This window comes from Mercenaria mercenaria, chromosome 12 (genome assembly GCF_021730395.1).
Source record: "Mercenaria mercenaria strain notata chromosome 12, MADL_Memer_1, whole genome shotgun sequence".
NCBI classification, from domain to species: Eukaryota; Metazoa; Mollusca; class Bivalvia; order Venerida; family Veneridae; genus Mercenaria; species Mercenaria mercenaria.
In genome coordinates this window covers 54641510-54669362 of record NC_069372.1, presented here as the reverse complement: position 1 = coordinate 54669362, position 27853 = coordinate 54641510, and the positions used below count along the sequence as shown (strand labels likewise).

At 35.4% G+C, this 27853-nt stretch overlaps 1 protein-coding gene across 2 annotated transcripts in view; it reads right to left on the bottom strand.

Moving 5' to 3' along the window:
- Positions 1–25194, bottom strand: part of LOC123533372 (uncharacterized) — a 37663-nt gene extending 12469 nt beyond the window's left edge. Inside the window, exons 1-9 of one of the 2 annotated variants that reach the window (XM_053520102.1) lie at positions 24955–25194; positions 19193–19313; positions 16516–16781; positions 10899–11274; positions 8455–8718; positions 7223–7697; positions 3403–4199; positions 2562–2759; positions 852–899 (exon numbers count right to left, since the gene is read on the bottom strand). In XM_053520102.1, the coding sequence (XP_053376077.1) occupies positions 892–899; positions 2562–2759; positions 3403–4199; positions 7223–7697; positions 8455–8718; positions 10899–11274; positions 16516–16781; positions 19193–19298 (2490 nt within the window). In that variant the 5' untranslated portion in view covers positions 19299–19313; positions 24955–25194 and the 3' untranslated portion in view covers positions 852–891. Of the gene's footprint in view, positions 1–851; positions 900–2561; positions 2760–3402; positions 4200–7222; positions 7698–8454; positions 8719–10898; positions 11275–16515; positions 16782–19192; positions 19314–24812; positions 24918–24954 lie in introns of those variants that run through there. The other variant, XM_053520104.1, reaches the window with a different exon arrangement.
- Between the last annotated feature and the right edge of the window lie 2659 nt (positions 25195–27853).

The window sequence follows — 27853 nt, the reverse complement described above, 5'->3', positions numbered from 1 at the left end:
TGGGTCAAGCGGTTCTTAAGTTATTGATCGGAAATGGTTTTCAATGTTCAGACCCGTGACTTGACCTTTGATAGTGACCCAAAAATCTATAGGGGTCATTTACCCTGCATGATCAATCATCCTATGAAGTTTCAACATTCTGGGTCAAGTGGTTCTCAAGTGATTGATCAGAAATGGTTTTCAATGTTCTGAGGCCCCTGTGACCTCGACCTTTGATGGAGTGACCCCAAAAACAATAGGGGTCGTCTACACCAGCAGCCCTACCACCCTATGAAGTTTGAAGGTTCTAGGTCAAATGGTTCTCCAGTTATTGATCGGAAATGAAGTGTGACGTACGGATGGACGGACGTACGGACGGACAGGGCAAAAATAATATGTCTGGGTGGGAGACATAATTACTAGTCACTTTAATTTCATGTGCTTGTCTTACTGAGATTTTTTGAGAGCAAATTTCAATACATGCAGCCCATTTACATGTACAGGTGTGTGTAGATACACTTTGATGACCATGGTAAATGGACACTGCAAGACCAAGATGATGCTACTCTCTCAAGCATCCTGTAGCAAAACCTATATCAAAACTTGAACATAAACTAGCATAAACCAAATATGGTTGAGAAAGATATAGAATCAACAGAATACTGGTTAGATGTATAAGCATTTAAAGGCCAGCAGCTACAGACAAGGAATAAAAAAATAATTCTTAACTGCATGTCAAACTTGCTTTGTACTAAATGTCTGCAACAAGAATTTACCATGAAAACTGTTTGTTTCAAAGACCTTTGAATATATTCAATGCAACAAAACGTATGAGGAAAGGAATTTAACACTGTTGGTAATAATAATCATACCTTTTTAGATTTTTTTTTCTGCAAGACAAACCCATTCCCTTCAAGTTGCTGAAATGCAAAGAAACTCTGCATAAAATGAATACAACACAGTCAAATTTTAAAATATATGTTTTCCCAAAAGGCCCATTCATTTTCTGACAGATGTATATGAAGAGAAATAACATGAAATTGAAGAATCATCGAATATGTATGTTAATCTTAGCAGCATGAGGGTTATGGTAACCATCACTAACAAGAGCTGCCTGTAAGACAGCACGCTCGACTTTTCTCAGTGTTTGACTCTGAATTAGAGCTTTGCCGGTAAAAACTTTTTAAAACTTTAACCAAAAAATTCAAAGTTAAAAAGGGGCATAACTTCGTCAAAGCTCAAACAGAGTTAAGGGGATTGTTTCTCCTGGTGTAGACTTAGATAGTAAATACCTATTTTAAGTTTAAAGTCAAAAGCTTTGATAGTAACAGAGATATTTGACTTTATCAAATTCTGTAACAAAAAAATTCTAAGTTAAAAATAGGCATAACTCTGTCAAAATTCAAACCAGAGATATAGGAATCGTTTCTCCTGGTGTAGACTTTGATAGTAAATAAAAAAAATTAAGTTTCAGGTCAATAGCTTTGATAGTAAAAGAGATATTTGACTATCAAAAACTTTAACTAACGGCCAAGCCACGGCGATGCTATAGCCATAATTTTTCTTTGAAAAGTCGTGCTAAAAATGCCAATAGAAGTTTCATAGCTAAAATAAGTTTGTAAGAATTCATGGAAGCATTAGGTTTCTAAGTAATCAGATAATGTCAATCTTCATGAAAAGGTCCACTGGAGAATCAAATTTGATAGCAATAAGTAACAAGAGCTCCGCCAAGTGGGGCAATATATGCCCAAAGAGTTACATCACAGGATGGCAGCAAAATTTAAAGAACTTGACTGTTGAAGCCCAAAGGACAGGAACAACAAAGGGAAGAAACTCAAAAAAAATTGTAAGTCCACAAAAAAAATCTTTACCAGGTACAGGTATGTCAAAATACACCTAAATATTGGAGGTACCATCCATGTTGTACCAAAGAAAAGTGGTCTCGGTTTTTCCCTACGGCCAATAATAACCAAGTTTCAAAATAAGCTATTTATAGTAACATAAAAGGGCAGTAATTAAAAAAAAATTTATTGGAAGAGAACAAAAAAGGGATCTGCCAAATAAAAACAACAGCACTGGAATGCATATAGCAATAAACACAAAGCAGTCATTTATGACCTTTGACCCCTAAGTGTGACCTTGACCTTGAAGCAGGCATCCCAAACATGAGCTCTGCACGTTGTCTTGGTATGGTGAACATTTGTGTCAAGTTTCTTTGAAATCCTTCAAGGGGTTCAAGAGTTACAGAGCAGACACGAAATTGCTGACACGAAATTGCCAACAGACAGACGGACAGACGGATACCGGGGGTATAACATAATACGTCCCTTCGGGCATATAATAATTGTTTCCTTCTACAAATTGTGATCTTTGAACTAATCAAGAAGCATTTCTCCCCAATAACTCTGAAAGCTGAGACGTGCAGAGCCAGAGAAGATTTTCAAAGTTTTCCTTTGCAGACAAGTTTTTTAAACATTGAGACGGCTTGAACAATTCTGGTAGATTTTTGTTACCATGACAGCATTTTTAAAAGTAACACATTTACCATATTTTAACACAAAATTGAAAGGCAATTTACTGACCTGGTTCTATCAAGCAGTTATATTTTTGTTGCAGCACCTCAATAACTTTCTGGATGTTGGAGGAATAGCTGTACAAGAATTTGCCTTCTTTTGATCTTATATCACCGCTGAGTAAGGCCATTACAATGACATCACCTGTGTCTGTATTATCATCACAGACAACTGATCCACTGTCTCCGTTCTCAGAAAATACTTTCTCTGTAATAATAGCAATATATAAGACTTTTGTTGCTTAAATAAGACTATAATTGGTATCTACGGTGACAGATGTTTGTACAACATATCTGTCTCCCATGTGGACCTGTTAGAGGTAACTAAGAGTGTAACTTAAAATCTTATTCAAGAAGGCTTTGACACTGACCTTCGATGTTGTAACCCCAAGTTCTGTTAAATGTGTGCATGATAAGGCAGAGTTTAAACATGTTACCAGTAAATCCAGGTTTTGGATGTAAACTGTCAACAGTTCATCATCAAACACTACTGACCTTTCACATCCAAATGTGACCTTGACCACTGAGCTACTGTTCCAAGTGTTAAGCATGACAAATTGTCTCATTGTGTGGAAAATTTGTGCCAAGTAATCTTACAATCCCTAGATGGATGGTCGAGTTATACCAGAAAGGAAAAAAGCCCTGTTTACTTTAAACCTCTAAATGTGACCTTACTTTATAAGACAGAGTTGATCAATTAAAAAAAAATGTGATCTCAATCAAGGCAACTTATCGTTATTCAGATTCAGACTGCCAATGTTTTTCTATGTGGTCTTCTTCTTTGTCCATTTTGAATATAGCTCTGAATATAGTTATACATTTTGATGCAGGCCTTGTTGAGTTACACTTACCTTCATCAACTTGCATTTGCTGGTTTTCAGCTGCAGCAGTTGTTCCTTCTACATGAGTGCCTGGCTGCACATCTGCATTTTGGGCTATTAGAATATTGAAATCTCCATCAAAGTTTGTGTTTGAATTTCGATTCCAATGTTCCATCATCCCCTTGGTTTTATAATCATTACACATACAAATTCCACGAGTTAATCCTGTGGCACTACCATATTTGAAAACTGTCTTCCTAAGTATTGCTTCATGATTAAATGTCCACTTATGTCTAAATAGTGAATCTTCACAGGATTCTTGCATACTTGTTTCACAGCATTTAATCTTCTGTTCATGAATTTTAACAGTTGCAACATCCATTACTTCGTTATTAAATTCTTCAAAACTTTTAACACCCAGTGGTTTTATTTCTTTTCCTACATATACTTCAATGTGATTTTCACAGTTTTGTACACAATGAGCACAAGTGATGCAGTGCAATTTACCTTTATCTTGTGCAACATTGCTCGCACCTCTTTCATAAACAATGTTTGACTTAACCCTTACAAAGCATCCTATACTTCCGTAGTTATATTTCCCATCTGAATCAGGTCTCAACTTTGTTGCTCGTATCCCACTCCCCTGCTCAATCCAGTCTCCAGTCTGAAGGTTTGGTGGCTTAATAAGCAGTGTAGAGTAACCGCATGTGTACTTATGATGTGTCATAAGTTCTTTCACTTTATCTTTACTCTTTAAAGATAGATCTTCAGTCAAATGTAACTCAAGTTCACCCCATAGAGTACCACATCCATACACCTCTGGAATTCTGAAGTGAGAGATTGATTACAAACTGAATACTTGGAAACTTATGGCAATTACCCTTTTTTCATACTAATTTCTTTCTGCTAATAAAAGAAACTTTTGTTGGCTAAAAAACCCTTCAAACAGAATCTAATTTATACATGTATTCCTATTCTTCTCCTGTCTACATGACTACCTGCTTCAGAAAGCAGAAAATGACTGGCTCAAAATTGAACTGCGAAGAAAATCACATTCTGAAATCAAGAACCATCTAGAGATATCACCAAAAATTTACTCCACTTACCCAAAAACCACCTTCCAATACATGACCTAACAAGGTTTTTGGGTCAAACCAAGTGTGACATTTACAATGGATTTACTAACCTCTTATCCCTCGTCCCCCACAAAAATACAGCAGGAGCACTGCCTGCTCCTCTGCAAGTGTTGGACAATGTTGAAAAGAGTTATATTTCGGATTTTCTAAGTACAAAAAGGGCCATAATTCTAACAAAATGCAGGTTAGAGTTATGGTTCTTGGCATACACAGTTCCCTAATTATGATAAATAAGTTTGTTAAGTTTAAAAAATGTAGCACTCAAATATTTTGAAAACAAGAGGACCATGATGGTTATGAATCGCTCACCTCTTCCCACATGACCAAGTTTTGAGTATGACGTCGTTTTTTCTATTATTTGACATAGTGACTTAGTTTTTGAGCACATGTGACCCAGTTTTGAACTTGACCTAGATTTTATCAAGATAAAAATTCTGACCAATTTTCATGAAGATCCATTGAAAAATATGGTCTCTAGAGAGGTCACAAGGTTTTTCTATTATTTGACCTATTGACCTAGTTTTCGAAGGTACGTGACCCTGTTTTGCATTTTACCTATATATCATCAAGGTGAACATTCTCACTAATTTTCATGAAGATCTCATGAAAAATATGGCCTCTAGAGAGGTCACAAGGTTTTTCTATTTTCATACCTACTGGCCGAGTTTTTGACCGCACATGACCCAGTTTCGAAATTGACCTAGATATCATCAAGGTGAACATTCTGACCAATTTTCATGAAGATCCATTCAAGGGTATGGCCTCTAGAGATGTCAGAAGGTTTTTCTATTTTTAGACCTACTGACCTAGTTTTTTATCGCAGTTGACCCAGTTTCAAACTTGACCTATATATCATCAACATTAACATTCAGACCAACTTTCATACAGATCCCATGAAAAATATGGCTTCTAGAGAGGTCACGTTTTTTCATTATTTGACCTACTGACCTACTTTTGACGGCACCTGACCCACTTTCGAACTTGACCTAGATATCATCAAGATGAACATTCAGACCAACTTTCATACAGATCCCATAAAAAATATGGCCTCTAGAGGGGTCACAAGGTTTTTCTATTATTTGACCTACTGACCTAGTTTTTGACCGCACATGACCCTGTTTCAAACTTGACCTAGATATCATCAAGATGAACATTCAGACCATCTTTCATACAGATCCCATGAAAAATATGGCCTCTAGAGAGGTCACAAGGTTTTTCTATTATTTGACTTACTGACATAGTTTTTGATGACTCACGTTCGAACTTGAACTAGATATCATCAAGGTGAACATTCTGACCAATTTTCATGAAGATCTCATGAAATATATGGCCCCTAGAGAGGTCACAAGGTTTTTCTATTTTTAGAATTACTGACCTAGTTTTTGACCGAACGTAACCCAGTTTCAAACATGATTTAGATATCATCAAGATGAACATTCAGACCAACTTTCATACAGATCCCATGAAAAATACGGCCTTTAGAGAGGTCACAAGGTTTTTCTATTATTTGACCTACTGACCTAGTTTTTGATGGTACATGACCCAGTTTCAAACTTAACCTAGATATCATCAAGGTGAACGTCTGACTAATTTTCATGAAGATGTTATGAAATATATGGCCTCTAGAGAAGTCACAAGGTTTTTCTATTTTTAGACCTACTGACCTAGTTTTTGACCACACGTGACCCAGTTTTGAACTTGACCTAGATATCATCAAGATGAACATTCAGACCAACTTTCATACAGATCCCATGAAAAATACGGCCTTTAGAGAGGTCACAAGGTTTTTCTATTATTTGACCTACTGACCTAGTTTTTGAAGGCACGTGACCCAGTTTCGAACTTGACCTAGATATCATCAAGGTGAATGTTCTGACCAATTTTCATGAAGATCTTGTGAAATATATGGCCTCTAGAGAGGTCACAAGGTTTCTCTATTTTTAGACCTACTGACCTAGTTTTTGATGGCACGTGACCCAGTTTCGAACTTGACCTAGATATCATCAAGGTGAACACTCTGACCAATTTTCATGAAGATCTTGTGAAATATATGGCCTCTAGAGAGGTCACAACGTTTTTCTATTTTTAGACCTACTGACCTAGTTTTTATCGGCATGTGACCCAGTTTCGAACTTGACTTAGATATCATCAAGGTGAACATTCTGACCAACTTTCATAAAGATCCCATGAAAAATGTGACCTCTAGAGTGGTCACAAGCAAAAGTTTACGGACGCACGCACGCACGGACAACGGACGCTGCGCGATCACAAAAGCTCACCTTGTCACTTTGTGACAGGTGAGCTAAAAAGGAGACCTAAACAAAATTTTAACCAAGAAATTCAAATTTTCAAAGTACAAAAATGGCCGTAATTCTGACAAAATGCAGATTAGAATTATGGTTCTTGACATACATTGTCTCCTAATGATGATAAACAGGACTTTAGCTGCAAAGTTTCAAAGCTGTAGCTCTTACACCTTTTGATAAAAGGTGAGCCTAAACAAAAAGTTTAACCAACGCCAACGATCAAGTGACGACAATACCTTTAAATTTTTTTTAAAAATTAGACGAGTTAATAACAAAAGGATTCATCTTAACAACATTCTTTAACTGTTCCAAGAAGTTACATGAGACATGTGAAAGGCATCAACCAGGGGTCAGTACAATCAATGGCAGAATTTGATACTAAAGATAAAGAAACATATATTGACTTACTCAAGTAAACCATGCTGAAATTCGAGTGGAAGTTTCGGTACATCAGATATCTGTGTTTCTATGGCAACATCAGTTTGCTCGAGTAATCCGAACAATTCAAACTGTAGTTTCTTCACCAACATCAAAATCTCACTCTTGGTCTTGATGTACTCTTCTGTATCGTGTGTTATCTTTGTCATACTCAAGCCACACCTGTGTGCAAATGATCTACATGTTGATACGCCATTATCTGACTTGTCTCGCGGCCAGCACGGAAGGCTCATACTTGCCATCATCTCTGCCACCTTCTTCTCATAACCAAAGAAATCCTCATTAAGGAATTCATTTATTAGATTGGTTGAAATTCCATACTTTTTGGACAGTGTGTCACAAGCGACACATTTTGTTTTCTTTGCCACAAATTCCATCAGCTTCCTATGGAATGCTGCGTCTCTTTCTGAATCTGCTGTAGGGGCTGGTGATTCTTCTCTCAGTCCTGCAATTATAAAATATGTTTTGTTTTCATGATGCCTTGCAGTTTTATCATGTTAATAGATTCTATACCAGTATAAACCTGTTCTTGGACAGTAGCATCCTATTTGTTTCTGTTGGATCTAACGTTGCACTGACACCATTATTGATGATTAGATCATAGGGTGACTTTCCAACTTTGATGGTGGACTAAGACCCCAGGTGCACCTTCATGCTTTATTTCATCATGGGCAGGCACCTGGGTAGAACCACTGACCTTCTGTAATCCAGCTGGATGGCTTCCTCACATGAAAAATTCAAAGCCCCTATTTAGGCTCAAACCAACATTGGTGAGGGGTGATGTCAGTGACATTTACCACTCAGCTAAGGTGCCTCCCAGCATCCTTTTTAATGCCACTTTGCAACTATACCATGTAAATGGGTTTTCTACCAGTATAAACCAGTTCTTTGCAAGAAGCAACAAAGGTTGAACACAATAATGACTTCAAAGTCTTTGCAATCTTACCGTAAAGTAAATTTAATTAAAATTTAGATCAAATCAACTGTATTTGAATTGATAGTCTGATTTCTACTCTACTAATACCCTTCTTTCTTAAACCATTATTTTTATCAATTCACAAACTAGTTTTTGATCAACAAGTTGTAAAATTAGACAAAGGGTTATCAGTCTATTTGAACAGATTTGAGTCATATAAGGTTCACATCAGGAATGCAAACTTCTAATCAAAACAATACACACAAATATAAAAAGTTAAACAAACTTTGGATAATCTCCATGTCAACAGTAACAGCAAATGAAACAGCCTCCAGGAGTTGTAACAGGTAATTCAGTGTTGCCCTGTCCTTCTTCTGCCATGTCAACAGCATGTGGTAAACCTTTGACGCTTCACTTTGATGTGATAGTTTTATTTCACTCATTTTTGCTTCAGCTATTCCTAGTGGTAATCCCAACTTTTCCCAGTTTTTTCCTATGGCTCCAGCAATCCTGTTTAATTCTTTTTCTGTTGGCTTTCTCTCTGCTTCATCTGTTTTCAAATTATACAAATCAGAGATTTTTTCCTCGCTTCAAAGACATTTGAGCCGCACCATGAGAAAACCAACATAGTGCATTTGCGACCAGCATGGATCCAGACCAGCCTGCGCATCAGCGCAGCCTGGTCAGGTTCCATGCTGTTCGCTTTCAAAACTTATTGCAATTAGAGAATTTTCCGTTAGCGAACAGCATAGAACCTGACCAGACTGCGCATATGTGCAGGCCGGTGTAGCAAATGCACTATGTTCGTTTTCTCATGGCGCAGCTCATTTTAAACTGAAGCAGCTTGCTTCAGAACAAACATATTTGACATCTTCTAAGTTAAACAAAGGCTCTAATTTGGCATTATTATATTACTATTCTTCTCAAATTTAAATTTTATTGTAGCAATAACAACTTACGAGCAAAACTTCAACAAAATTCCTAAGTCAAATCAAGGCAATAATTTGAATTACGTGTAATTTCAACTAAGAGTTCTCAGACTTATTTATGTAAGTACATTTGATGAGAAGGATGTCTTATTGTGATATTTCGATCCAATCTATACAGTTGTTAATGAGATACAGCTTCAAAGTTAATTACACACACAAATTTTTCTAAGTTTAAAAGGGCCATAGTTTGTACTCAATTCCATCAAGTGTTATCTAACTTGGACATAGGGCCATAGTTTGTATTTAATTCCACTAAGAGTTATCTATCATGGTTATTTCAGTAGGTTTGATGTCAAGGAAACATTTATGAAGTTCCTATCCAATACATACCATGATATCTGAAATATGACCATGCATGAAACAATTTAACAAGGGTGTAAAGCTGATAACAATGCCTAGGTGAGTAGAAAAGCTTTCACTACAAGCCTGGATGAATAGAATAGCTTTCACTATTCTTAGAATAGTCAAATTAAAGACAGCAGATAGAAGCAACTTGTTTGTTTTGGGTTCAGTGCAATTTTCAGCAGTATTTCATTGACCTAATTGTAGAAAATTTAACCTACCCAGTGTTCCTGGATTCTGTACAAGTACTAACCTGTTTTCTGCAATTAACTGCCAACTTCTCCATATGAATCAGAAGTGGAAGACAAAAATTTAATGCTTTTTGTTCTGTTTTTATTGGGTTGAACTTCAAAACAACACAATATCTGTCAAACAGCAATATGACCATCGGCCTACTGACTTCTAAAACATATTGGGTCATCTGTTGACCACATGCAATAATTCTATGAAGTTAAAAGGCATTAGGAACAAGTGTTCTTTAGTAACTGAGATGAAATTGCTAACAGTCTCTTGGTCATTTTGACCTTGTCTAGTCCTTGTGCATACTGACCACCAAAACAATAGTATGAAGTCTGACGGCTGTTACACATAGGTGTTCTATACATACTGAGCAGAAGCTGATTATAACCTCAATGTCAATGGGACCTTTGTCCTACTGACCACTTAAACATTAGGGTCATTTACTGACCTATCCTATAAATTCTGATGACTGTAAGCAGAAGTGTTCTTTATTTAGTGAGCAGAAAATGCTTTTAGTCTCCATGTCACTGAAACCTTTGTCTTACTGACCACTTAAACTATAGGGTCATCTATGAAGGCTGCCAAATGTATGCTGAAGTGTTCTTAAGTTATCAAACTAAATTAGTTTTAAATCTCAAGGTCACTGTGACCTCAACCTTTGACCTAATGACCCCCATAACAGTTGGGATAATTCAATGATCACAGGTAATCATCCTATGAAGCTTGATCTTAATAAGACCAAGCATTCTCTAGTTATTAAATGGAAAACAAATGCTCTACCGAACCAGGGACCAACTGATGGACCAATCCCCAAATAATGAGTGAAACAATAAACCTCTTCTTTGAAGAGGACGCGGGGCAAATAATAGTGTCAGGGTTATGGCCCTAGTGTCATATGATGCCAGTGATCATGTGAAACTACTGTTTTAAGTCTGAACCTGATATGTTTGATGGAGCAAGTAGGATAGCTTTGCATACACTTCATATCTAGTCAAGATAAAAATGTGTGAAAATGAATAAATTACACATGTTGAATTTAGTTCATACTTGTTTTCATAACTTTAGAAAGTTTTTATAAAGCTTTCTACATCATAAATGAAATCTTGATAAATAATTACTTATTGATTTACAATGAGTGAAGCAAATGAATTTTTATTACCACTTATGTTATCAGGTGAAAGGTCTTTCACCACAAACGGATCATGCAGACTTTTCAGGAGCTTGAGGTGTACAGCATCCTGTAACGACTCCTCTGGGTCTTCACATTTCTTTGGAATAAACACCTTGTTATATGCTGCCATCATATCCAGCACAGCAACGACCATCTCTTCTAACACATTCTGTATCTGTTTGTTAAGGCATCTGCTACGATCACGGGCCTTGCCCTCAGGTAGATCTATATCTTCTTGTTGAAAGTTGACTTTCACCAGGTCAGTGTATGTAAAATTGGTTTTGGATTCCTCAACGTAGATTATAATGTCCCGAAGCTGAACTGTTGACATACCAGACAGTTTTGCCTGTAACTTTTTCACATTCTGAAAAGAGAAAGAAAGTTACTAAAATAATTGTTGAATACGTCCACACTGCTGAGTGAATAATATCAAGTATGACTGTGTTTAATGTACTTCTTTAAATGTACAAATTAATTGGTACAATTAAAATAGTAAATATAAGTCAGCACATTCTATGTAAAACAATTCTGCCAAAATGTAAGTCAGTCAAGTCAAACCTATGATGCCACAGAAGTTTTAACAAGAGGGCCATGATGGCCCTATATCGCTCACCTGAGTACCATTGCTTTTAATGATAAGATCAAGTAACTGACATAGATCACATAGGCACACACATTAAATATCATCAGGATAAATATTTTCTTGTAACAGTCCCTTTTGACCTACGGATCACGTACTAGTCATAGCCAATCTCCATAACAAGTTTGAGGGTCCTAGGCTCAAATGCTGCATTTTTGTACTAGCAAGACTATTCCTTACCCTGGAAGACTTACATAACATTTAAAACCAATCTCATTAGATGCTGCTGAGGTATATTCATTTACATAAAATAAAGGGAGATAATCTGTCATAAATTCAGTCAAAAGTTATCTACCCTGATTGCCTGAGTCCATCTGATGGCATAAATGACATTTCAAATCAGTATCTTCATTGGTTACTGAGATACACCCATTTTACTTTGAAACAAAGGGAGGTAATTTGACATAAATTCAGCCCATAGTTATCTACCCTGATTGTCTCAGTCCAACTAATGATAAGAATGAAATTTCAAATAAATACTTACTGAGATAAATCCATTTTTATTAAAATCAGGGAAGGTAATCATGCATTGGTATATGCATGTAGATGATACAGAGTACAAGCCTTTACAACAATATATTAGAAAAGTAAGTAAAAGTAGAAATTTCTTACCATGGAGGACATAAATAAAGTTTCAAACCAATCTCATTAGAAGCTGCTAGGTATATTCATTTACATGAAAAATAAAGGGAGATAATTTGTCACAAATTCAGTCAATATGTATCTTCACTGATTGTCCTAGTCCATCTGATGGCATAAATGAAATTTCAGATCAGTATCTTCATTAGTTACGGAGATATACCCATTTTAATTTGAAATAAAGGGAGGTAATTTGACATAATATCAGTCCATAGTTATCTACCCTGATTGTCTGAGTCCAACTTATGACAATAATGAAATTTTAAATGAGTCCTATAAGTACTTACTGATATAAATCCATTTTGATTAAAATCAGGGGAGGTAATCAGATATAAAATAACTCCAGAACCTATGATTGGATCTGAAAGATTCATCATGGAATCCAAGATTTATTGTTGTTGAAGATATTTTGCAAGTCTGTACCAAATCAAACCATAAATGAAGTCTCTATATGGCTGCAAAAGCCAAAATAGCAAATTTTTGACCTTTAAGGGGCCATAACTCTGGAACCTATGATGGGATCTGGCCAGTTTTCGAAAGGAACCGTGATATTATGCCAATACAAGTTTTGCGCAAGTTTGATTGAAGTGGATTGCAAAATGTTGTCTCTATCGTGTTCACAAGCCAAAAATAGCAAATTTTGGCCCTTTAAGGGGCCATAACTCTGAAACCCATGACGGGATCTGGCCAGTTTTCGAAAGGAACCAAGATATTATGCCAATACAAGTTGTGTGCAAGTTTTATTAAAGTTGATTGCAAAATGTGGTCTCTATCATGTTCACAAGCCAAAAATGGCAAATTTTGGCCCTTTAAGGGGCCATAACTCTGGAACCCATGATGGGATCTGGCCAGTTTTCGAAAGAAACCGAGATATTATGCCCATACAAGTTGTGTGCAAGTTTGATTAAAATCAAATACAAAATGTGGTATCTATCGTGTTCACAAGGAAATTGTGGACGGACGGACAACGGACGAAGTGCAATCACAAAAGCTCAACCTGTCACATAGTGACAGGTGAGTTAAAAGCATTTGGTCTAATACTTGATTAGAAACACACTTACATACAAAATTCTTCAAAAACAAGAGGGCCCTGAAGGCCCTGTAATGCTTGTCTGACCTGGTTCTTATACCAAATAACCTAGTATCTAATTTGGTCAAGATTTCACAAGGACAAAAATTTTAAACTTTTTTTTTGTAAATCAGTTACATCATTAACCAAGTTTTTCAATAATTTAACCTAGTGACCTAGTTTTTGACCCCAGGTACCTCACTTCTGAACCTGACCTAGATTTCATAAAGACAACATTCTGACAAAGATTTCTGACGATCAAGTAGAACCAGAGCTCGTCAAACACGAAATGCCCCCCTTGATGCATTCAGTAATTGCACAAGGAACAGAAATTATATGCTCACTGTAAACAAAAGTTCTACCATTCTGGTTTAATCTGACCTTGATCTTTAACCTAACAAGAGATTACAGAGTGATCTTGGTGCCATCCACTGAGCCATTTTTGAATGTTCCAAATTTCAAGACTAGCTCAAGGTCAAAATCAAAGTCAAATTTCATTTTGGTACAAAACAATGTGTATGTGGTCCAAATTTGAAAGCTGTGGCTTGAGAAATGTGAAAGCAGGTCACTAGTTCAATTTCAAGGTCAAAGTTCATTTCGGTAGACACAACTATGCATGTGCTTCAAATTTGGAGGCTGTAGCTTGAGAAATGTGAAAGTAGGTCATAGGTAAAAATCAATGTCAAATTTCAATTCAGAACACAAAAATATGCATGTGGTCCAAATTTGAAGCCCGTAGCTTCAGAAATGTGAAAGCAGGTCACTAGGTCAATCTCAAGATCAAAGTTCATTTCGGTACACAAAACTATGCATGTGCTTCAAATTTGAAGGCTGTAGCTTGAGAAATGTGGAAGTAGGTCACCAGGTCAAAATCAAGGTCAAATTTTATCCAAATTTGAAGCCTGTACCTTCAGAAATGTGAAAGTAGGTCACTAGGTCAATCTCAAGATCAAAGTTCATTTCAGTACACAAAACTATGCTTGTGGTTCAAATTTGAAGGCTGTAGCTTGAGAAATGTGGAAGAAGGTCACTAGGTCAAAATCAAGGTCAAATTTTATTTTTGAACAAAAAACTATGCATCTGGTCCAAATTTGAAGCCTGTACTACGTCAATAACAAGGTCAAAGTTTTTTTCAGTACACAAACCTATGCATGTGGTCCAAATCTGAAGGCTGTAGCTAAAGAAATGTGAAAGTAGGTCACTAGATCAAGATCAAGGTCAACTCGTGTCAAGGTTCATCTTGCCATTCAAAACTATACATGTGGTCCAAATTTGAATGATGTAAGTTATGGACATGAAGATTCTAAGTTTTTCCCTATATAAGTCTATATGAACCATATGACCCCTGGGGCGGGGCCATATTTGACCCTAGAGGGATAATTTGAACAAACTTGGTAGAGAACCACTAAATGATGCTACATTACAAAATATCAAAGCCATAGTCTTTGTGGTCTTTGACATACTGACCTCAAAATCAATAGGGGTCATCTGCTGGTCATGACCAACCTCCATATCAACTTTCATGATCCTAGGCCCAAGTGTTCTTGAGTTATCATCCGGAAACCGTTTTACTATTCAGGGTCACTGTGACCTTGACCTTTGACATACATACCTCAAAATCAATAGGGGTCATCTGCTGGTGATGACCAACCTCCCTATCAATTTTCATGATCCTAGGCCCAAGCGTTCTTGAGTTATCATCCGGAAACGGTTTGGTCTACATTCCGACCGACCGACCGACCGACATCTGCAAAACAATATACCCCTCCTTCTTCGAAGGGGGGCATAAAAAGTGGCCCCTAACGTATTACCAAATTTTTCTATGATTTAACTTAATGACCAAAGTGACCCAGTTACAACAATATCCAGGATTTTAAACAGACCATTATTACTGCCAAAACTCAGGAAGATTACGTAGAAGATCAGACAGAAAATGTGGCTAAATTAGAGTGTTACCAATGTCTCTGTATGATTTGACCTAGCAATTTAGTATCTGACCTAGATAATCCAGTATTGTACTTAACCTAAATTTCATTCTGACAAAGTTTTATGAAAATAAAGTAGAAAATATGGCCTCTACAGTGTTCACCAGGTTTTTCTATGATTCAACCTAGTGACCTAGTTTTAGATCTTGGGAAACCTAGATTTTATATACAAACATTCTGACGAAAACTTATGAAGATCAAGCAGAAAATGTGGCCTCTAGAGTGTTAACAAGGTATTTCCATGATTTAACCTAGTGACCAAAATGTCCTCATGTACCCCAGTTTTGAACATATTCTAGATTTCATTAATACATTCTGACAAAATTTTAAGAATATCAAACAAAAAATGTGGCCTCTAGAGTGTTAACAAGGTTTTTCTATGATTTGACCCAGTGATCTAGTCTCTGACCTCAGGTAATTCAATTTTAAACTTGACTTAGATTTCATACAGGCAAACATTCTGATAGTTTCAAGAAGATCAAACAGAAAATAAGGCCTCTAGTAGAGACTTACCCATAGTACCCCTCTTTATGCAAGGGAAACAATCTGTTTATAGAGTGATATTGCTGAGTGAACACCTTTGACAATCATAAACCTGACTATGTTATACCAGTGCAAAAGAAAAGTAAGCTATCTATGTTACCTGCTATACATGATAACAGTCATTCATCTAACAGTCCTGAAATGGTTTTCTTTGATTTTCTAATATTTCTAGATATTTTCCCATACTTTGACATATATATATATATGGGTAGCAGAGATCATTCTCTTTCAAGCAATAGCTTTCTCAACAAATTTTACCTTGTGAAATTCTGTGGGTTTTAACATTTCTAAATAAAATTGTGTTTGTTGACAAACATCACCACAAAAATGTCAAACTTTCCCCCAGGCAGTTAATGATTTGATCTTTACATATTTTTCTTTTCAAAGTGCTGATCTTTATAGTAACTGCTACTAATTATGCATGATTTTTTCCTGCCTAGAGTTAGAAAGTGCACACTTTGCATGAGATACTATGCACATAGCCATCTAAGCATACAATAAAGTTTTAGCAGAGTTGTCTCCATTTTTTCCAGATATTTTACCCAGAATCATTTTTTTCAGCTCAAATAACTCTTTTTCAGAAAATAATATCTAAAATATTTTTTCAGACTGCATACTTTGATGCATTTAGCTACATATATAAACTGAAATTTTTTTAACTGGCCAGGCAAGAAAAAATAATACAAATGTTTTGGTGGTAATTTTTCATTTATGCTCAGTATACTGTACCTTTTCCTCCAAAGATGGTAATACAATCACTGTTACAACTGGCATAATACTCTTCTTTTTCTCATAAGAAAAGCTGGACCAGGTTATTTTCTCGGTCCCTTCGTCACCAACCACATGTACAGGTAGCTCTAATGTACTCGTCTTTAAGAAAGCAGAATCGGCAAACAAATTAATTGAAACTTTGTCTCCAATTACTTGTGCTAATGATGTTATCATCCCAAGTTTGACTTTACCCTGAGAGATACACTTTGGTAATCCTCCAGCATCTGAAACAATAAGGGAAAGTAGTTGAACATTACTACACCACAACAGTTCCTAGCTTTTCTGAGTCATATTGGTATCATTTCAAACAATATCCAGCAAAATCCAGAAAATCTTACAGGATTCCATTTCCTTTAACCCTTAACATGCTGGACACAATTGATCCTGCCCTTGCGACCAGTATACATCATGATCAGCCTGCACATCTGTGTAGTCTGATCAAGAGCTGCAATGTTCACTATTCAGTCAGTATCTCTTAGGTAACAGTTAATGGTACAGTCCAAATTGAAAGATGGACAATTTCATTATAGAAATTTAGAAGGGAAAGGGTTAAAAATCCTCAATGGATTCTTTGTAGTTTCTAGCTAAACATATAGTGTTATATAGACATGCTTTCAGATGAACATCAAGAACAGCTCAAGTAAGAGAGCCCACAACTTCTGTGACACTGTATATCTACTGTGGGTGATCCAGTATAATTGCCTGTTTCACATTAATCATACATGTATTATAATAATAACTTTATTCATTGGGGCTTGCCCAATCTTCCCTGTGGTCCTCTTTCAAACATAATTTAAAACAATATACATGACAACAAATTAAATTTTATAATAGATCTAAAAAAGTAGACGATAGGTAATATGTTTAACAGTAAAATGAACATCATATTGTCAACAGTCAAACAGTATGTACAAGGCAAAAATTTACTAGAAGGGTAATACTTAGATACAGAATTTGAGCAACTTTAGAAAATATATATTCTGAGAGACATAGTATGTTGTCTTTAGATTTTTCATTCACAATTAAGTTATAGTTTTTACTGTTATATATGTTATTTGAATCAGTTCTATTATCAAGTCTCTGCTTATAATCGGGATAATTCTTTTTAAAACTTTTTACACTACCAGAGTTTAATTTGTTTGGGAAGAGAGTTCCAAGTTTTTGATCCTGTATCCTGTTTTCTCATATTCTCGGGGGCCTAAGGGGTTGTTTTTATTCCCAGTAACAGATTAAACATTTCATAAACAGTATTTGGGTGTTATTTTGTAGAACATTCACTTGTCTTTCAGATGGAGTCACAGAATGTTACTGAAATTATCCCATTTAATTATTTTGTTACTGTATTTGATACCACCCTCACCCGCAGAAATGGACCAAGAGTTTCTCGTATTCCCGTGGATTTAGATTTGACTTTTCATCACAAATTAGTTGTTGAATTTAAAACATTAAAATTACCATTGTGTTATAAAAAGATATATTCTGTAGTAAATACATCAGGAAATATTACAATTAATTGCATAATCAATAATTTATGGCAAATTTGCTAACACCACCAGAAATAGTAAGGATTTTTTTTTTAAATTGAGTAAAATGCCGATAGTTTCGTCAATATGCATTCAAATCACTTGAAATTTTCAGTGTGTCAGTTTTGTACCATTCCTGTCTAGAAAATAACAAACATTAAATTATATGACAACTTGAAGGCAAAAAACAAGAATATGAGAAACCCTGAGAATACGAGAAACAGGGATATATACAAAGGATTTTTGTAATATTCAAAGTTAGGTTTGGGTAAATATAAACTATTTTGATCACTAGATCATATCGATCTACTATGAATTTCGAATACATAGGTGAAATGTATATGAAACTTAAAACAGATAGGAATTGATACAAAATAATGAAAAAGATAAACCAAATGAATATCATCTGAGATGATATCATACCTGTCAAGACACGTGTCACACGCATTTCGGCCCTAGATCACGCTCACAAGCCTACTATTCTAAGTCACATGCATTTAAAAAAAATAAAAACTTAACCTCTATGATGTTGACACGTTTTTTTTTTCATACCATATAATATAATACAGCTTTTATATTCACCAGTGCAACATGTAATTTCTACCACATGAATAAACGTCACAAAAAGTGAACATGGAGGGAAACTATTCAAAACCAGGTCTATTTTGTTTTAAAAAAAAATCTAAAATTTCCATATAAGGATGTCTCCGGCTTCTAGGAGTCATTGCCCTCCACGAGGAATATTCTTCCCTTCGCACCCCGATCACACTCATGACCTTTATAGAGCCTTGACAGCTATGTGATATCTTATTGTTTTTTATAGAAATGCTAAATTCCTTCAAAATTGTTTTTATTATGTGACTAAACACTTTTTTCTATATATTTTTCAAAAAGAAACAAGTGTCTTTACCACACAGAATGACTTTTATTTTTTCATTTACTTTATATCATTGACAAAAATATGAAGGCATTTCCCTTTAACAAAATTGTGCTGTTTACAGTTGTATGTTGAGAGGCATGGATTTAAAAGCACATAATGAATCATATTTAAAAACTGTCTAGACAAATGGAAGGTTTTGAACACTTATTTGCAAATTTTTAACTTTAACTACCTAGAATTCTCTCCCATCTAGGAATTGCTCTTTTCAGCCTTTGGTAGAAGTACTTGACTCTTGGGAAAGCAGCAACAGAATACGTGTACCTAAATCCTTTGTCCATGGCCTCTACAATCCTCTGAAAAATAAATGCAAAAATTGAAATGTTAATAGCGAGTGTTGGATGAAGTACATTCAATCTGGCACCTAATCAAAATGCCCTCCTTTAAACATGTCCCCATTTTAGTCTTTTCAACTCCTTCAAGTTCAGAAATTTTGTTACAAATCCTACAGTTATTCCCTAATATTGACTTTAAATCAATATTCTGGCCCATTTTAAATAACTTTGGGAATGCCACAGACACCAGTGGAAACTGGAAAATGTTCTTTAAAACTGTCGAAATTGACTTTAAAATATCTGGATATTTTAGAGGATAATATTTGCATATTTGGGATGACATTTTAATTATTTTGTTAAACAGTGTCAGTTAATGACTATTTAGCCTGTTCTGAGCATTGTAACGCTATTTTTAACTGGCACAGTGTAGTTAATGTTTAGGTGGGAAGACTTTGGTGCGAAAAATGTGTGAAATTTATTCAGGTAGAGAGAAAACTACAGCTTTGTACGCCGTTGCTCGCTTGTTGTGCATAACAACACTTGCACTGGGCTTTGAAGTATAATTTTTCTGAAAGTTTATTCAATTGCCCAAAAGACGGCTAATTATTGATAAGGAAATATTTCAAAACCAAAATGTGATTCTTGTATTGGTCTTGTAGTATTTTCTTGAGTTCTGGTACCCGTCTTCTACATATATTAATGTATTCTACCTGTTTAATGTTACACTGCCGGTGTTAAATGATTTAAAACAATAGTCAATAATGATGGTTTATTAATTAATGTAAATCTAGTATCAACATGATGTCTATCCAACTGAGTTCATTTGTAGCACTGATAATATTGTCTGGCCAATTGTTCCACTTATCAACAGGTCCCAAAAAAATCACAATTTAGCTATATAGCTAAATCTAGCTATATGTAGCTAGAATTAGCTATAAAACCAATAACCTTAATGCAAAATATGTCAAAATCAAATGCAAAATGGTCATAAAGGTGTCCAAATGATCTATAAGATGAAAGACAATAACAGAAAACCAAGATTTTTGTGGTCACATTTTTAATAAATGCAGCAATATTTTGCAATAAATCATTGAAGAATATGCAACTTGTTGCACAAGACAAATTTTGCAATGACTTATCTCAGAAATTCACAACATGTATTGAAACTGAAACTGTATAGATCTCCGTTCTGTGTGATTGTCTTTTGTCTCATAAATCATTATATTTGATATTGACAGATATTGAACAATTGTTATTGGTTTTAAAGCTATTTCTAGCTATATAATATATTGCTAGATTTAGCTATATAGCTAATTGGTGACTTTTCTGGAACCTGATCAATTGTTCAAACATAAAATTTATCTTAAATGAGACATTTTCAAACACCTGGGTTAAATCAACTTTTAAGTATGACCTCTGGTCTGATCGTCTGCAAATTGAAACATACTATCCGTAGGAATGTCATCAATATTTTCAATGATTTTAACAACTTGTATTAAATCCATACGGTTTTATTTCTTCTATATAACAATGTGGGCAATTCCAATCCTGTTAATCTGTCTTTGTAAGAAAGGTTGTACAATTCAGGCAATATCTTGGTGATTCTTCACTGAACATTTTCAATTATCCTAATCCTTTTTCAGTGTTGGGTACCATACAACGTTACATAATCAAAAATGGGTATAAAAAGTGTTTTGTATAAAAATCAGTAACGTTTCTCTATTTAGGTAAGAAAGAGATTGTTTAATGAGACCTACAAGTTTGTTTGCACAATTAATCGTAAGGCTTATGTGCTGTTTAAACTTCAAATCATGTTCAAGATGAACGCAGAAGCAATGCACATGTAATAGAGATAGACCGTAACATTTGCATTGATAGAAATACATTAAATAAAGTCTAGAAATTGATTTCCAAGTCCTTGAAATTAACAAAAATGAATTCACAAAAGTGCAATGTATGATAGTTTTGCTAATATCAATAACAGAAATTTTAATATTTAATTCAAAGTTGTGATCCGCAAAGAATGTCAACTCTTGCCTTGGGCTAGTACTTTAAAGCAGAGATATTTATTAGTTTACTTCCCTTGCAATTACACAATAGAGTAGAAAACGAAAACGGTTTAAAACACAATAATATACATTTTTGCACAACAAAATCGTTTAGGATTTATTAATATGTGTTTGATTTAACCCTGAACCACTGGTTCCTATGATTTTGTCAACTTACTTATGGTAAAAAATAACTTTTAACAAGCCGATAATAAAATGAAATACCAGTAAGTATTTTATAGTGCAGATATTACAGTTTTGCTTGTATCGAAATGTCACAATAGAAGCACATTTGTAATACAGAACACCTGGTAGGATTAGTAAAGGTGCAATTATATTGATCTCTTTTTCCTATGCCTACATGTAAAAATTAGGGCTGTAACGAATACACTAAGGGGCAAATATGATACGTATCACGAATACAGGGTGACGAATACGAATATTTATTCAAGAATATGAATTGTATACTAAAAGGTCAGTGAACATTATGTGGCTTTTGCCAACAATATATTACAGTCTGCTGACTAGATTGTAGTACTTACTGGGTACTCAAAACACTGTGATTGTGAACTAATACTGTTCAAAAGTAAAACAAAAACACCTAGTCAACATGTAGTTTAAAAGAGCTTTGGATTCAGATGACTTAAACTGTCAACTGTTTGGCTAAAAATGACTAGAGAAGACCAAAAACTGACTATGTGTATTTGGCAGGAGGATCCCCCTATTTCAACGGTTTACTCGTTGCTCAACATGTTTATGTACAGTTTTCGGATGTCGTAAAATGGGAATTAATTCCCACATGTTGAAATCAAATATTAATTATATAAATCTGATAATGAATTCAATCACATTTCAAACCCAGAAAAATATGAAAAGCATTTTACAGTCAGGGGTGTAACTGTTTTAAGTTATGTAACCTATTTCAGTTACTTTTTCAAGCATTTCATAACCTGCATTAGTTATAAAATAAAGTTAACTCTGGTAAGTTATTAAAAAAAAGTCCTTTTGCTGTTCTCACAAAGTGACCTTTAAAGTGAAATTAGTAGCAAACTGTGGCTAATCAAATTCTCTTTTAGTCTGATCATAACCTGATCAGCATAGAGTTTTATAGCTTTAAAACTTTTGCATAAACCTTTATCAGCCTTGCTTAAAAAATTTTAACGGCATAGCTGGAAAGATAAAAGTTCAAGGACTCAGGAAATAACTGCATCAGTCTCATTCAAAATGAGGAATTGGCAAAGGAGGGCTTTGTAATATTTTATGATAACTGAAACAAGTTATGAAAATATAAGCAATAACTCAAATGGGTTATTAACTGCAATAACTTGAAACAGTTACACCCCTGACTGTTTTATGAATGGTAAACCAACATCAAATATCGGCCCTATGACTTATCAAATCAATGTCGTGAAAATATTTGTCTACTGTTGTGGGTGGGGTAATACGAGGAAAACGAATAATTAATGGGAAATGTGCTATGGAACGGGAGCATTTTCGGTAAATTTCTTGTGTTTTAGGTAATTAAAATTCAAGTAATTTTAGTCTGGATCATGCAGTTTTTATTTATATTTGTAAATATTAGGTTCGGGACATGGCTAATAACGAACACAATTCCGACAAAACTGTATTCGACTAAATCGAATATTCAAATGTATTGTTACAGCCCTAGTAAAAATGCTGTTTATGACCTTGTTAATGGCTCACTGTCACAGGGCCAAACATTTTCAAAATGACTTATTGGCAATGATTTTTTCTAGAAAACATTTTCATTGTAATATATTTTATATTTAAGTGTATATGGCTCATGGACCTATAGCATGGTTTTCATGATACCAGGGTACTTAACGTGCGCAAAACAAATGAAACTAAATAAAATAATTCACTCCAATTTTTTATTTCTTTGCTGCTTCCTACATCCTTCCTCATTATTATATGAATTGAAAACTTTAATAATCTGGTTATTGTTTATTAATCCCTGCTGAGTATGATGCCATATTGAAATTTGACAAGTCAAAGTTGTTTCCCATGATACCGATGTAATCATAAAAAAGTGTCAACTATGGAAAGCCTGATACACAATTATATTAATATTTCCCAATACCTCAGGTAAGTTTACAGTCTACGATTTCAGACAAATTTCAAAAGTTTTTTTCAACACAAAAAGAACACTGAATCATCTTACATTTAGAGTGCATATTACCAAAGATATACTTTTTACAAATGATATTTAGATCTATTCTTTTAGACCTAGATCTATCTAGGTCTAAAATTTTGGCAAGAATTTCACCAGCTACCATATTAAAGAGTAGCAAAATTATCTTGTGAGAATATACATTAAAATCTTTTTTAAATGACAGACCAATATATATCGAATGCACAGGTTGTACTGGAGCTTAATTGGATATCATTATATTTTGCATATTGCTGTAATTCCATTAATTTTGCCTTTACGACTTGCAATACTTTCATTTCTAAGAAATATCCTAAATATAGAAACAACATGGCTTCCACAGTTTGGTGACGTCATCAGCAATCTGTCAGACGATATTTTCGCAAAAAATTCCAGATGATACTTTTTACAGGAAATACAGAGGTTTTTTTTGGACATGTGGTGGGGACCAACTGTAGAAAATCGTGTTTTAAATGGTCTTGTATAAAAAAGGCTTGCAAATAATTGTGTGATACGGAAGAGTGGCTTATGGTTTGCTCCACTAATTATGTCAACATCTGGTAGGCGGGGCTAACATAAAAGTCTCACGAGAAAACTGTTTATCTGTATCTGTATTGATACTCGAAATTATCTCACTAATGAGCAAAAATTATCGAAGGTGTGTGTGCGCTTGATGTAAGATGTTAATCGCGCACTCTAATAGTCCAAGAGAGCACGTTTGAATATATCGTTTTTGGTACAAGTAACAATTGAGTCTGGTAATGTTCCAATCGCAGATGGTTTGAGGCACAAATGAGTTTTTGTATATGTCTGTATTACATGTCACATGTTTGATTAATTTAGAATTTGATCTTCGTTGTTGCCATGGGTTATATTCCAGGAAATCATCAGCAGGGACGCCCACGAGGTCGTAGACGATCTTAAGTAGGAATGCCAGGCGCTGGTCTCGTCGGCGCTCCTTTAAGGGTTTCCAATTCAGGTCACGCATCATGTTAGAAACACTACTTTTACGCCTATAATCGTTAGAAACGAAATGCGCTGCGCGCCTTTGTACACCCTCAAGCTTATCTATGTCTTTCTGGAGGTAGGGGTCCCAGACAACACTTGCATAATTAATCTAACACAGATCGAACTAGGGAAATGTATGCTTGTTCTTTGAAGGCTTTATTACTATGTCATATGTTTCTTGTTATAAATCCGAGGTAAACTACTTGAACGATTACAAATTTTGTTAATGTGTGTTGATCATTTCAGTTTACACGGGTATCATGGATGCCCCAGTACCATGAGAAAGGATATTACCTCAATATACTGTATCCTAGATTGTAAATCTTTCCACTTTTGGTTTTACACAAGTCACACTCATTTCAATATACTTCTATGGACAAAAAACTTAATGACCTGAAAAGAAAAATGATGTCAACATATAAGGCAATAAGTTTACCCTGTCTGTTAAGGTGACTGCACTATTTACTTCCAAAATTCTCTATAGCCGAAATTTGATACACTTAGCTTCCTCGAAGCGGTACTCGTGCGTCTGAAAAGTAGCTACAAACAGTTTTGTTCAACACAGGAAACTTAAAGTCAAAATTTTTATTAAAGCATACTGTTTTCAATGACATTACGTTAAACCAAGGTAAACTGTAAAAATAATTATCTTGCGACCGGAATTTTGTTGTTGTTGTTGTTGTTGTTGATTCGATATGGCGTGGGCTAAAGGGCGTGTTCCTTACCGTACCCGTACCGTACATAAATCGGATCGGTTTTGTACAAGGTACGGTTTTATTATAATACATTTCGAGGTAATTAGGAAATACCGTTGAGGGCAACACCCTCTGTAATAGGTGTTAATGAAATAATATATATATATATATAAAATATTAAGTTATTTACAATAGAGAACAAAGCCCAACATCCTGAACGATCAGTTTAGCTCAGTCTTTAACAAGAATGAATCCAAGACCTCACTCAAAGACAAGGGACCTAGCCCTTACCTTGCCATGCCCAAGATCAACATTACACCAGCTGTTGTTGAAAAATTATTCCGTGGCCTTAACCCACACAAAAGGCAACAGGACCGGACCAGCTACCTACACGGCTACTGAGAGAACTTGCGCATGAACTTACACCAGTGTTCACCAAGTTTTTCCAGATATCAGTTGACAGTGGCACCATACCTCAGGACTGGAAGACAGCGAATGTGGTTCCCATCTTCAAGAAGGGTGAGAAGTTCAAACCATCTAACTATCGCCCAGTATTTTTAACCTCCGTCACTTGTAAAGTACTTGAACATATCATTTCAAGCGCTTTAATGAAACATCTAGATCTCGACAAAATTCTCAATGTGCTCAACATGGGTTCCGGAAACGAAGATCCTGCGAGTCCCAGCTGATACTTACTATACAAGACCTTGCCAAAAACAACGTCAACAAAGAACAAACAGACATAATGCTACTAGATTTCTCAAAAGTTTTCGACAAGGTCCCTCATTTTCGGCTACTACACAAACTGGACTTTTATGGAATCCGGGGTACTACTCACCAGTGGATTGGTGACTTCCTAGGCTCTAGGATCCAGCAAGTCATCCTTGAAGTGTCAGTGCCCAGCACAGCCCCAGTTCTTTCTGGTGTTCCTCAAGGAAGCGTGCTTGGTCCGTTGCTGTTCCTTTTATTCATCAATGACCTGCCTGACTCCATATCCAGTCAATCTACTGCACGTCGTTTTGCAGACGACTGTATCCTGTATCGGAAAATTAAGACCTCTGATGATGCCAAGTCTCTACAATTTGACCTGGATAAATTGCAAGAGTGGGAATCGGATTGGATGATGGAATTCCACCCCCTGAAGTGCAGGTCATCCACATCTCAAACAGAAGAAACATTATAGAAATGCCATATAACATCCATGGTCACACTTTAGAATCAGTCGACTCAGCAAAATACCTTGGACTCAACATGCACAAATCTCTAAGCTGGAACAACCATATCAACTCTTCTGTGAAGAAAGCAAACAACACCAGAGCCTTCATCTCTAGAAATACTTACCAATGCCCGAAAGCATCAAAAGACCTTTGCTACAAGACATTTGTTCGTCCAATAGTTGAATATGGAAGTGTTATCTGGGACCCATACACCAAGGACAACATAAACAAACTTGAAATGGTCCAACGTAGATGAGCAAGGTATGTGACTGGTGACTACCACAGATCAAGTATCGTGACAGAGATGCTTCAGAAACTGCAGTGACCTACATTACTAGAAAGGCGAGCGCAGTCCAGGACAGTCATGATGCACCGCATAGTAAATCAGCTAGTGGACATCCAAAGACACACCTCACTCCAGCCACTACACTGCGAGGCCATTCCCAGAAGTTCTTGTTACCATTCACCAGAACACCAACATACCAGTTCTCCTTCTTCCCCAATGGTATACGTCTCTGGAACACTCTACCACAGGCAGTTGTCGACAGCACCTCCCTAGACATCTTCAGGTCCAGGTTGCAGGCAGTCCAGCTCCGATAGATGACCGTACCGTTTTTAACAGCACTGTAAAATAGATGTTTTTAACTAGCACAGGACGTTCTTGTTTCACTCATGTAAATAACACAGTACGACGGTACGCCAGAGAGCGGTTATTTACCTAACTGGAAGATGAAGAAGAAGAAAAGAGAACTTTCATATTGAAGTGAGAATTATATACGTCGTTTTGATTACGTAGTTACAAGAAAACTATTTCAAATGCATTTTTTTTTTTGTAAATTATTGTCAGCAAATTAGCACAGCAAATGCATTAATATCTATTTTGTTTACCATGTGTAGAACATTGATCAGTTAAAAAATTAAAGTATCTTACGTTTTTGTTTCATTTTTATGTTTTCACGCAATGCTCTTATAAAAATCTTCTAACACACAATTCGATATTTTTCCTGTATTTTGAATCTAAAACTATAAAACGTTCAAACCAACTAGTACTCAGTAATAACATTCAACTTTCAGTAAAATCGAACTATGCCGTCATAGGCTTTTACTCATTTTACAACATCGTCCTTAGTTTAAAAGATCACAAAAGTATACACACTTTTTTTTTAGAAATACGACATCTGATTCATATATACCAGCTCAAAAAATGTAATGAAAACCTGTGATGTAATTATCAGTAAATTTTAGTAACAACCTCTGTACATTCCAGAACAGAGAGAAAGTCGCTTTTCTTTCTTTTACGCATACGTTTGCAAATTGAGATACATGTAGGTCTTAAACATTCTGCTGAAGTTATCATTATGGCATTAAGATTTTAACTGTAAAAATGCTAAATCATATATCTTTATCAAATTCCTTAATTAAT